At 36.4% G+C, this 13,936-nt stretch overlaps 1 protein-coding gene across 1 annotated transcript in view; it reads right to left on the bottom strand.

Annotated features, from left to right (window-relative positions):
* The window catches only part of PRIMA1 (proline rich membrane anchor 1), a 64,692-nt gene that overhangs the window by 10,934 nt on the left and 39,822 nt on the right, over positions 1–13,936 (bottom strand). Inside the window, exon 4 of the mRNA XM_034418385.3 lies at positions 8,266–8,392. Coding sequence (XP_034274276.1) covers positions 8,266–8,392 — 127 coding nt within the window. The remainder of the gene's footprint in view (positions 1–8,265; positions 8,393–13,936) is intronic.

Raw genomic sequence — 13,936 nt, 5'->3', positions numbered from 1 at the left:
GCAAGCACTTTCTTATTCTAGAAATCAGTGAGCTATTCAAGAGAACTCCCAACTAGGCTTCAGGGAACTCCACATTTGGTCTGTGGAAATAGAGGTGATTTATTAGGCGCCTGGGGTGGGCTCTCCTCCCTCCAGAAGTTTGTAGTGCCAGTAAATTATATTATAACCAGAGTGATGAAGCTGTGCCTTCCTCAGAACATCTCTCAGCTGCTCCAAACAAAAGCCAAAACTGACATGTGGCTGCCTATATGGATTAGGGCCATGATCTCCTGAAATAAATCCAGGGTTGTCATGATGGCCATGAACTCACAAATTATATCACTTCCTATGTATGTGAGAGATTAATTTTATAGGAAGATAAATTTACAACAGGACTCTTCTGATCTCTCTCAACTTTTGTGGATGATAGCAAGTTACTCAGCAAGGAGGAGAATGTTAAATAATTTTAACATGTCAGCAAAACTGACATTTTAGTCGGACAAGAATGCTCAGATACACTAATTCCAATTAATGCCAAATAATAAAATCCCTCTTGCTGAATTAATTAAGAGTATCATTGCATCTCTTATTTACTCTGAACAGTCCACCATAGCTCACAAATACAGATAATCCTTCTTTAGTGTCCACAGTGGGACTGGTATTTATTTATATATTTACTGTACATTTAATACTTGATAATTGCCCATCTCCCTTGGTCCTTAATGAAGTAGCTATCAGACTACATATAAGTGACCCTAGGCAATTCCTGGTCAGATACAGGTGCAACTAATAAGTCAGCCTATATTAGTAAAAGGCACGTGTGTTTGCAGTGTCAATGATTGAGAAACACCTCAAACAGTGAAACAAATTATTCACAGGGATTACAATTCTCTATAGCAGGTGTGTCAAACTCACAGCCAGCGGGCCAGATGCATCATGCACTGGCCACGCTCACCCCCAGTTTAGTGAAGGGGAAAAACATGTGATATGTTACAAGACAACAACGTGATGTCGTGAGTTTGACACCTATGCTTTATAGGACTGGCTATGCATCAGTCAACCAGGCAGATGAAACACTCATCAATAGCACTTCTGGTTTATTGTCCTGACAGTTTTGAACTGAATGAATCCAAGATGCTTTGTGATCTGCTGAAGATATTTCTTTATAAAATGAAAACCTGAACAACTTCAATATGACCTATGGTCTCTATTATTGTCAAGTGATTAGACTGGTCTTAACATCTGGGGAAAAGATACACATGGGTCCTAATATCTGGGAACAATTATGAAGCATTCTGGAAATCACAGATTCAATTTATAGCATCTCTAGGAAAGCCGTGATATTTCTGTTTTAAAGCCTTGATAGCTGGTGCATAGAATAAGGTAGATGGAGCAGTGATAGAATCATTTGTAAGGCAGATTATATGCCTATATTCTATTGGAAATAATGGACTGGTCAAGGAATCGCAGAATCATAGTTCATTTCATTTGTTTAGGATTTCTCCACAAAAATCAGGAATTTTTGGTTTAAGCAAGTTTACTGTATGAAATCTATCATTAGTTTATTTGTATGGCATATCAATATCCCCCATCTTAAAAAAATTCTACAGTTTTACATTATAGTTTTCTTACCAGGTATTATACTAGCATAGCATAGCATAGCATAGCATAGCATAGCATAGCATAGCATAGCATAGCATAGCACAGCACAGCACAGCACAGCATAGCATAGCATAGCGCAGCATAAACATAAACTATTATCTGGAGATATAACCTGCTATTGGTAATTTCTATGCCAAAAGGAATTTGAAGATATTCAGTAGCCCAGTAAAATAACAGAGTCATGAGGACAGGACTATTTTAGTGCCAACAACCACTTTCTTTGATTCAATAACCACGCACTTTTTCAATAAATTCTTCAATGAACCATTAAGGGATTTCTTATTCATTTGACTACAAATTCTGAAAAATGATGACATTTTCCCAAATGAAATTGACTGCAATTAAATGATCCTTGACAAGTGTGATCTCAATTGTTATTACAATTTTTAGTTACTCAAATAAAATTCCTTTCCTACCAGATCTACTAGTCACATGCATGTCTGCAGAAGATGTTAATTCAAGTTGTGCTTCGCTCCACACAGTCTACACAGAGATGTCCCTGTAATTTCCTTAGCAATAATATGTTAGTAGTTACTTCCAGGATATTTGTTTGATTTTTCTAATCCCTTCTACAACTCTAGGATTCACTGGTAACCTTTCATCCAAGTTCTCACTAAGTTTGACCCTGCATAATTTAAAAATAAATAAAATCAATTAAACATAAAGAGATGGGTGTGTCCCACAAAATCTTTGCTATCTTTTTGGTATCTTGGGATAGTTATCATCTTTTAAAGTTACAAAACAAGGTTAAAGATTTAGAATCCATGCAGCATCCATGCATACTTGCACTACTAAAATGAAACTGCATTAAACAAGAACATATTTGGTCTTAATGCTGGCTAAAATAGCATTGTTTAGAATATGATGGATTTACAGTTTGCTGTTTTATATTTAACAATCACTCTGTCCCAGTTGGTTTGGGAGAATGCTTTCTGCCACAAGAATATGCCACTCTTAACCAACATCAATGAAGGCCTTTCTCTGTTTTGTTTTGGTTTTTTTTTTTGCTTTTAGGCACAGTTGGGTTGTCCAACCTAGCAAAAGGCTACCCAGAGATAGCAAAGCTGTGCAATATCTCTGTTTTTGAAGCCTTTAGCAAATGTTTCCTTTGGTAAGCTTTCTGTTTTTTTGCAACTTCGCCTTATTCCACTACAAAGCACTTACTGCTTCCAAAGCAACATGTAGGTCTCTGCCATAGAAACTGTCTTCCAAATGGAATGGAAGAGTCTCCAACTCCCAACCTCCTTTTTTGCAATATATGCAGTGGCTCCATCATCAGTATTGTCCCAAATTTCCATCAGTTTGAAGGAAGCACACAGACACACCCTAAAATACATGTACATCACTTTAAAAAAACACAAAGGCTACCCAAGCATGGGGAAATTCTGATCCTACCCATGTGAGTGATAAGGTTTGTCCACTGTGACCTCTTCCTCTCTCCAAAACATTAAATCTATTTTTGGCCACCAAAATGTTGATCTAGAGGAGCCCTGGAGTTATACTTTTTAAATGTGTACCTCTGAAAGAAATGGAGCACTATCTCTCATAGAGTTTATAAGAAGCAGCCTTTATATGCGCTAAGACATTACCACATACTTTCTTGTGTCTGAAAACAAGCCAAACACTCCAGAGTTTTTATTTTCCAGTCTATATGTCTCCAAGAGAATAAAAAGACACTACAAGTTGAACTCTCACAATCTGTACAGACATCAGATAAAGATTTGACAGCATCTTGAGGCCTAAAATAGAAGGAGCAGGGCCAATCTTGGAGCAGAGCCAATCTTCTCATTCTATAGTAGTGCCATCCAGAATTGTGGGATTATAACATTCATCATTTTTAGCTAGATTCAAGGGCAAAAAGATGTGAAATTAGCCTGATAACTGCATCATCTTCCCAATTGTCTGTGCTCATATAAAAATATCCTATTACAAGTTTCCCTTTCTTTATTCATAGTTTTTTAAAAAAAATAATGTTTAATAAGATTATAACTAGACTATCAAAACGGCATTGTAAGCCGCCCTGAGTCTCCGGAGAAGGGCGACATATAAATCAAATTTAAAAAAAAAGAAAGTAAAGAATCTTCACAATTTTAGAGAGCTATTTTCTGCCTGGCATGTGTAATTCTTTATCATATAATTTGTGTGCTGTTCTTTTTTAGACATAATTGTTTCTATTCTCAAGCATTAACACTGATTGACTTTAATTTAATGGGTGAAAACAAGAGGGTTGATTCTGAATTTCAGTAATTCTAATGTTCTGCAATGAGAAACTGATTAACAGATTGCCAGGTCACAACTGAGATTCTCTCTGGTCTTTGTAATGATTGATCATGCAGAAGACGCCACATTTATAATGAACACTACCCATTCTTGAGCTTTCTGCTGGGTGGTATACTTGGAATTCTGCTTGTAGAAAGGAATAAAAAGCAAAGAAAACTGTATGGACCTCTCCATGTAATTGTCTTGGCAGCAATACCAAAGTGGTTTGCCATTGCTTTCTAGCCTACAGCTGTGGAATCCCAAGTATCAACCAAGTTACGTTGCAGCTTTTCAAGAGCAGCTAAGATTGACAGCAGAAGATAGGTGAAGAGCAAGGGGAAGGAAAGGATGAGGGGGAAAATGTTGCTTTTCTCTTTAAAGGAGAAGAGTGACTCTCCTTTTGTTAGCTGTTAAATCCACTAAGAATCACAGACTTACAAAGGACCAAAAGATCAACTTGACTATCAAATAGGGTTTGCCTCCTGAGTAAACAGGGAATTGATAAATCAACTGCCATTTTTTTTGTTTTACTTAATTTTATATTGCAAACAGATGAACAGAAGAGTTATAGAAAGACATTAAATTATAACAGATTTGAAGAAGGCTGTTGCATTTATTGTATTAACTTCATCTGAGACCAAATTAGGAAAAGGTAGAACAGTCACCAGTATTTTCAACATAAGGTTTGCACTGTATGTGACCACCTGGCACAAAAGCATTTTCTGCATCAGTCACTGTCTTAGAGCAGCAGTCCCCAGTCTTTTTTGGCACCAGGGGCTGGTTTTGTGGAAGACAATTTTGCCACAGACCGGGAAGGGGATGGTTTCAGTTTTGCTCACTCACCTGCTGCTCACCATCAGCTTTGCAGATGGCTCATTACAGGCCATGGCCTGGAGGTTGGGGACCCTTGCCTTAGAAGATAAGGAGGACACTCATTTGTTATACAGATAGCAGATTGCATTATCTGTTTAAAATATGAATTTTCTGGAAAATAGGAGATTGTGAATTGTAGTTCTGTCTTAGGCATGGAAGCCTGTGGGTGACCTTGGACCATCGTTCTCTCTCAGCCGAACCCACCTCGCTTGTTGCTGTGGGGAAAATAGAAGGAAGGAGTATGTGTGTTCGCCATCTTGAGTTATTTATAAAAATAAGAAAGGCGGGATTAGATAAATAAATACATGAGCCAATTTTAGATCCTTTTGCTGACGATGTATCTAAAGTAACATAAAGGCAAAGTAGAAGAGAAAACCCAAAAAGATATTTTAAATTTCCCAGACAGGAGAAAACTAATACTGGCTAGATAAAAAAATAATCTGAAGCAGAGTATATTAACCAAACCCTAAATTTTAAAATAAGAAGAAAGTATGGTTCTAATGTGGTTCTAATGCCATAGCAAGACACTTAAGCTAAATCTTATGATGTGTTATATAAAAAAAACCCCTACTTCACAAAATGAGGAACAAACTTAATTATACATAGAAATTTCCCTTATAATATTTTTTTAAATCAAGCGTTTTTAAAACTCCCCAAAGTGCTTTTTTAAGAGGCAACTGGATTGCCTTGTTTTTCTTTGAAAATGTTTCGCTTCTCATCCAAGAAGCTTCTTCAGCTCTGACTGGATGGTGGATTGCCTCTTTCCAGTTTCCTCTTGAAAAAGCACTTTTGGAATATCATGACCTGGATGACTGAGAATCTCCATAGACATTTTTAAAACTCATTCTTTCTGCTTTCAGATTGCAACAGCAAACAGAATTAACAAACATGCAGCCTTAAACCCCCTCCTATGGCCTACAAAACAATCAAAGACCCAATTTTAGCAATTAGCTTACAACATTTTATCTTCTTCTCAAACAATCAAATGACATCTAAATAAACTATAGCTATCTCCTTATCAAGCTAATAACCTAAACATAACTAAAATTTAGTGGCTGAAAAAGAATAGCATCCTCCAAATGAGTTGTCCCTGAAACAGCTATCATTATTGATCATACAATATTATTGATTAGTGAAGCCACTAATACACAAATGAAAGACAGAACTTCCACCTTATCAGTCAAATAATCTATTACCCACAAGGCATCTGCAAGTCACTTGCAAAAAAAAAAAAATCTACCTACAGGACTTTTCCGTCTAAGAACAGGTAAAGTAGGCAAGATAATAAGAATATACAATTGCACCAAACAATAAAGGTCATGTCTCTAAATATTCCTGCACTGATTATGCTACCTAGCATGGTAATATGTCTACAACCCCAAAATGAGCTGTAAGAATTCCAACATACAACATGCCAATCCTGAGCTACAGATATTCTCCTTCTCATAATGTTAATTAAAATGTGAACTGGGAACTGGGCATGGTTTATGCATTCCATACTGTCCCCCAGTACCTCAAGATTTATGTTAGGCTTATATGCCACTCTAATCTTAAACTGATTCTGAGTGGCTTATTGAACACAATATTAAGAACATAAATTATTGAAAACAACTCAACAAATACACAGTTATTAGAGAACAGTCAAATTATGTACAACACTTCCTTGAAGGAACAACAAATTCAACACCTCAGACCCTATAGGCCTGTTGAACAAAAAAGGTTTTAATTGCTTCATAAACACCCAAGTGAGTCAATATTCTGTGGTGAATAAGAACTACACAACTGAAGGCAGACTATAACACTAAATTTGGCTGCAAAATGATTGAACTGCAATGATATCTCTCCCTTCCTCAGATAATCGAATGTCTCTAACTCAAAGTGCACAGGAAACTTTCTGAATCTTGATTAAGTCTAATCTCTGGCTTTATCTCAGACAAAGTACTACAGGAAATGGACGGAACTGCATCTGAAATAAACTGAATACTGAACACAGACTGAACATTTAATACTACAGGTATTCTGGCAGAATAAGATGTGATCTATTCAAGGGTGAAATGAAGAAAGGTAAGAATGTAGAATAGTATAGACATCTGGGTGACCTGAAAGAGGTTAGTAATTGCTTAATGGTACTAGCAACATTTCCCATTTTCCCACTAAAAACAGGCTGCTAAAGCATAGAAAGCTTCATATGAGCAAGAATTCTATAAAGAAAATTGAATTCAGTTCTGAAGACTCCCAAATTCAAACTATGCTCAGAGAAATTTTGAGCTTTAATTTTATGTGTGTGTCTTTTGAAGTAGGATCGACATAGAGGATAGTTTGATTTCAATAGAAAAAACTATTAAGTTTAATATTTGTTTATATTTGATGTATATAAGAGCAGGATGAGGTGAAAAAATCTTGAATTGGGAAAGCAGACAGTACAATATCAGATTGTAAAACGGTAGTGCAGAACTATATATTCATTTGTTTGTTAAAAAAGAAGTTTCTCTGCATTTGGTAAGTAGAAGAAAGTTTAATTTAAATGAATATGAATAAATTGAATTCCACATCTGCACGATGAAGCATTATAATCCATTCTACCAACTCCAATTTTTACAATTTAATCCTTTATTTGATTCTGTTGCACTGAAAGATCAAACTGGAGGAAATGTTACTTCCCTGAAAATCACAAATAGTTAAGAGAGCCTACTGAAGCTATTGCCAATAGCCTGAGGAAACTGCTCTAACAGAGCATTTATTGGAAGAATTTAGTGGAACAGTGAAATGCTCTTTTCATTCAGGGCAAACGTAAAACAAAAAACAATCACAACCTAACTTCTCTCAGCAGGCTTTGAATGATAGACATACATATATTTTGCTTTGTTTGGAACCTCCCAGACGTGCTAATTTGTGTGCAAGTGGGAAAAAATAAATGTATGATTTTCCAGCTAGAGGGCACAGGTAGAATTTTGTAATTTGGTGAAGGGCTTTTCCTCTATACCTGGTTCTTATACAACTCCCCAATGTTGGAGCTCTCATAACGTAACACTGTTCCAGTATTCTGTAACAAAGTCCAGACTGCACTGGAGCAGCCCATGCTGTGGCTGTCCTCCTTCCTTCCGCCAGTATTAACCACTTAGAGGCACTTGTGGTGCTGTACATTCCTCCCAAATAACTTGCAGCTTCTTCCCTCGGGACTAGGTGTTCTCATTCCATCCTCCTGTATATTCAAGTCCTCCTGAAATCTGTTCTTGTTTTTGGTTATTCTGAGCTTTCAATTATTGAAAACAAGACGGTGTCTAGGATTTATGAGCTAGAAAAGAAAGGGAAAGGAAGGAAGAAAGGGAAAACTTCTGTGTGCGTGTGTGATGAGTAAATTCAGAAATTGTAACTATGGTATCCCTTTTAGAGAACTGCACAATCTGCAACACTGCAGCATCTCCATGCTGGTATATTCAGGAAACAGCTCATCTTGTAGCATCAAGCTTCAATATGCTAACACAGTCTTACCTTTTTATGGCTTTGTAGCAAATGATGAAAACTAGAAAGAGGAACACCGGTATGGCACAGCATGCGGCAATGATTATAGCTGGACTTGGCCAGGGTGCTGCAGCGGGGCAAATAGGAACGGTGGGAGCTGTAAAAGATAACACACTTAGTTGAGTCCTACCAAACACAAAGTTTATGATCTGAGGAGCTCTTTTAACCCAGAGTGAGGAGGAAATTACCAAGAAAGTCAGTTTATACCATAGAACATTCTCCACTACCTCAGGTAATAACCTCTACCGTGCTTTCTCACTACATATTATACTGTAATTCAGCAGTAGCCAACTGCTATAAAGCTACCTTAAATTCTCATTGGTCCATGCAACTCAACTTAATAACATTTAGTTTGAGTGTTGTATGAGTCCAGCCACTGTGGTTTATGAATTTGGTTTTTTTGGGGAGGGGCAGGTTTAACATGCTCAGTATATCTAGCGAATTGTGGCTCATTATTGTTAACCAAATCAGGCATAACATGATATACAAACTATTGACAATAGCTCTGCTGGGTTCAGCAAGAGCATGTCCAAGACCTATCAGGAGATGCCAATGCTTTCTGCAAATGAAACAGATGCTGTGGCACTAAGCTAAAGGTTTGTCTCTAACTTGTAAAAACACTTGAAGATCAGAAATTAAATGTCTTAACATGGATGGAAGTCCCATTTCTTAGCAGCTGCCAAACAACCAACCTTTGTTTTACCAAGTAAAAGCATGCTGCTATATCAACATATTAAACCCAATGAAGAAAAACACATCAAACATAAATGTCAAATCCTGCAACCACTGTTACAATAACCGCATGTGGAGACTTCTTTACAGGAGTTCTGGGGATAATCCTTCCCACTCCCCAAACTCCTTTTAGTTCTTATAAGGATTCTTTTCTTTTTGTCTCTTTCTAAAGCATCTGGAAATTAGGATTTCAAAACTATATATACAAAAAAGGGGTTCAGCTCTAAAAAGTGTATTTGTACTAATATTAACTAAAAGATAGATTATTTCTATTTCATTCTATCATGAAAGTGGTATAAACATGGCTGCTGAATTTAGTCCTTATCAATTTATGATAATTATATCATTAGGCAGCTAGTTGCCTAAAGCACATTACACGTCTTTATAACTATGGTAATATGAGATTTGAAACCAAAACTTCCCAAATCAAACCCAATTCATGAATTAATATATTCAAAATTAAACCTGAGTTCAGTGGGAAATATTTTTCAGGGAAGCGTGTATAGGAGGTCTTTATATAATATTTGTTTCCCAAAGAGAGTTTAATTTATTGTGAAACATTAAAGGGAAGCAACATACATTGTTAATTACTTATCAGTAATATCTTCGGGATATTACTTTAATCAACTTACAATCACAATTGAGCCCAAAATTTCTGTTGCTAAGAGAGACTGTTGTGAAGTGAATTTTGCCCCATTTTATGACTTTCCTTGCTACAGTTCTTAAGTGAATCACTGCAGTTGTTAAGTTAGTAACAAGTTTGTAAAGTGAATCTGGCCTTCCCTTCCCTTGTCAGGTCGCAAAAGGTGATCACATGATCCCAGGACACTGCAACCGTCAGCAATATGAGTCAGTTACCAAGCATCTGAATTTTGATCATGAATTGTGACCATGGGGATGCTGCAACGGTCATAAGTGTGAAAAACAGTCATAAGTCACTTATTTCAGTGCCTTTGTAACTTTGAATGGTTACTAAACGAACTGTTATAAGTCCAAAACTACCTGTACTGTTAAATATGATATTTTACTTTTTTGCAGCATACATAAAAAGTAGTTTTCTCCTAATCAAGTTACTCCATTTTCCATTTATTTTTACTACTTGATCAGACGAAACACGTTTTTGAAATTCAGCTATATATGGTCTATTAAGAGGACAGTGAAAGACCACCTTCTACATATTCCTGGAAGGTGCTATGGCCCAAAAAAGATGACTGGCCAAACATCAAATCATCCGTCATAGCACTAAGTTATCTGTCTATGACAAATATTAATAATCTTTGCCTGTTCAAGGCAAAGATTATATTTTATTTATAACATTATGCATACGCCACACAAAATATACTTTAAAATAGCACAAATCATATATTTGGACAACTTTTAAGCAATATTTATTTGGGGAGAATTATAATTGGCATATTATTATTATAAATTCTGTTGTCTAAATCTGCTGTAGGCCAAATAAAAAGACAAAGCCCATCTGAACATAGGCCATCTAAGAAATGAAGTCAGCATTAAAGAAATGATGGATCTTTAACATTTCTATTAGTGGGGATCATTTTAAATATATGTGTCTTATGTAGTATTCATGAATGCACTTCAGCGACTCCTTGGCATATCCAGAATGTCATCACATCAGCTTCGCTTCATCGTCCCTGACCCTTGGAAATGCAGCTGGCAACACCTGAGCAATCATGAAAGCCATGGAGAAGTGGATCAAATTTTATAGCAAGAGGAAAGACTGATAACAGCATTCTGGTTTTTGACATATGGCTCACAATGAACAATTCTTCGCAGGACACCAGATTGAAACAATTATTTGTGAAAACACAGATCACTGTTAGGCACTCAAAAAAGCTGGCTTCTCTGCTAGCCAGGGGACTATCCAAAAAATAATAGGTCTCAGACCAAACAGGTTTGTGGAGGGAAAGACAAACTGTGCAGACAATTTTGTGCATTCCACAAAAGAGTAAAAAATAAATTATTCCTCAAGCTGAGCTTTATTCCTAGAGAGATGTAGTTGTTGTTTCTTCAGCAAAAACACAACAGCTATGCCAGTTGCTTTCTTCCTTGATATTCCTAAAGATTTACAATGTAGTTCTTGGCCTGGGATTCTTAATGGAACCCTATCCAAAAGCTAAACAGGACTAGATTATTTTACCCTCTCTGTTGTGACAATACTTTATACTCACTTTAAATGTAACGGGAACAGATGTGGTATAATTTTGTGCTCTCTGCGAGAAATCTCTTTCCCAAGGATTGTTATCTTTGTTTTAAAGGAATTATAGAGACACATTGGGCAGAACCATCTCACATTCAATAACCTTTTTAATAAAGTTCATATTCATAATGCTTAAACCTGTAATTTAGTGGAAAAGGAGAGCAGTGAATTTGGTAAAATTGCATTTTACATACTAAAAGAAGTTAAACTTGCAGGTTGGTTTTTTTTTCCCTGTGGAATTTCCATGGAACTTGAATAATGTAAATTCCTAGCAATCACCCAGAATAATTGGAGTCAGGCAACATGTAATAATTAGCAATGACATAACACAATTGCCAGAATTATTCACTAGAATTTATATAAAAATTATCAAGTGCCAGTAATGAAAAACTGCTGGGAACACAGAGTTGAAAAAGTAACCGAAAATGAGCAGTTAAAATATTGTGGGATTTCTAAATGCTAACTGATAAGGTCTTGGTCATAACACATCAGATTTAATTGTGGTTGAAAAGAAGAAAGGGTAGATAATTGATGTGGCAATCCCAGGAGTTAGCAGAAGAGAAGACAAAGAATTGGAGATCACAAAGTATCAAGCTCTGAAAATCAAAATTGAAAGATGACATAAATCAGCTGTGTGGTGGTCCCAATGGTTATCAGCACACTGGATGCCATACCCTTCATCCCCAAAATTGGATGGCACTTAGAAAATCTGTGCATTGACAAAATTTCCATTCATCAATTACAAAAGGCCATACTGCTAGATCTCCACATATACTATATCCATACATTGCGACATCCAAGGTTCCTAGGATGACTGGATCCCCTTTGCTGAATCACCATGATCTCACAGGATGGCTAGGCAATATAGTTTAAATTACAGAGTTAGGTTTAGCATTGGTATCTCAGAGTTTTTTACTGATTACCTATGAATACCTATAAATCTATGTTTGAAACTTAAGAATTTATAACTTACTGAATATAACCAGGGGTAGGATTCAGCTGGTTTGAGCAAACCGGTAGTTGTGACCTGCGGGTGGGCCCGCCCGCCCGCCCGCCCGCCCACCCACCCACCCAGGCACTATGCTGTCCTATTTAGCTCTGTTTTTAAAGCCATGCACATGCGTGCAAGCGCATGCAAGAGCATAGCGCATGCATAGAAGGCTGCATGCATGTGTGGAAGGCGCGCACTCACATTTTTTGTCCTGGGGCAAACCGGTTGTTAAATTATGTGAATCCCACCTCTGCATATAACTATTACCAAGTAACCACCTCTGGAAAGTTTGAAGGAGCACCTTATTGAGTTAGTTTTCAAAAATAAATTTATAGTTTTAAAGCTCAGTGTTACTTATTTACTTCTTTTGGTGGACTACCTAATGAAAACAATTAAATAACAGTAAACATGGATTTCAATTAAGGCAAGTCTCAGAGTTATTTATTCATATGAAGAGCTTACAAATGATCAAATAATTCAAATTGTGAGTGTACAGACTGCAGACAGGTGTTTCCCAATATAAAATTGTTAGTGTGCTTTTTAAAACTAGTCTACTGAATACAGCTGAGCTGTTGTCCAAGGAAGCATATTTGGAACTACTCAGTAAAATATTATGGATTGCTGATCTGTGAACTAGACCAGTACCAGCAAGTTTACTGCATATAAATGAATGGATACCCATTCAGAAAACTATGTTAGCATAGACTGGATATTCTTTCATAAACTGGAATCAATGCACATTAATAAATATTATCCTAAAGGATCATTAGAAAATTATGCACACCATTCATTCTGAATTTCAAGAAGAACAAACCAGGAAAGCCCTAATCAATTCCCAGCATGGTGCCCTCCATCTGTATAAGTTTACTATCCCAATAATCCTCACTAGAATGACTCCATTGGTTGAATGTAAGGAATAGCAGCTCAGCACATCTGGATGGTCTCTGATGGGGAAAGCTGAATTAAACTACACATTCTGTCAAGGAATCATGACATTATTTTGTCAGTTCTGTTACAAAACGCATAGCAGTATAGTGCTACAATCTTTCTACAAATCTGAAGTCATTTATTAAAAATATACTTTTGACACCCCTTGATTCCATTTTTGTCAGTGAAAGTCCCCGTGGCAGATCTAAAAATAAATATAATGAATGATACTTGGAATTTCATTCTCTCTTCTTAAAGGATAAATGCTATGTTATCTAAAAGTGCCAGGCTGACAATTTTAAGAGAAAGAGCCTTACAGTTCAGAAAAGAGACTGCCAGGATAGTAGAAGTGGAAGGGAGGGAGGGAGGAAGAGAGGGAGGAATGAATCAGACAGACAATATAATACAATCATATCCCCAAACAATTGACTAAATTTCTCAACATTGGTACAATGACTAGTGATTTATCTATTAAATGACATGCCAAAGCTTTCAGACAGTTTTCAAATAATTTATGACCTCTCTTTTGATGTTATCTGCGTGATGTCACAGAATATTTATAACTATTCTAATTTTTCAAAGAAGTCTCAGCTCATAGAAATTTTTAAAATGAGGGTATTCTACTTTTACAGACTTATGAAACTCAAAGATTTCTAACAGCCATAAAGGATATCCTGGCTGTATATCTAGATATTACTCTTTCTTAAAGCCTTACTGTAATTTCTTTATGGAATACAAAGAAAACTGCAATACACCAAAATATCTGCAACCTC

The sequence above is a fragment of the Pantherophis guttatus genome, chromosome 1 (genome assembly GCF_059756535.1).
Source record: "Pantherophis guttatus breed Tessera chromosome 1, ASM5975653v1, whole genome shotgun sequence".
In the NCBI taxonomy this organism is placed as follows: domain Eukaryota; kingdom Metazoa; phylum Chordata; class Lepidosauria; order Squamata; family Colubridae; genus Pantherophis; species Pantherophis guttatus.
Note: the sequence above shows the minus strand (reverse complement) of the source record. Positions and strands in the feature narration are given on the sequence as shown.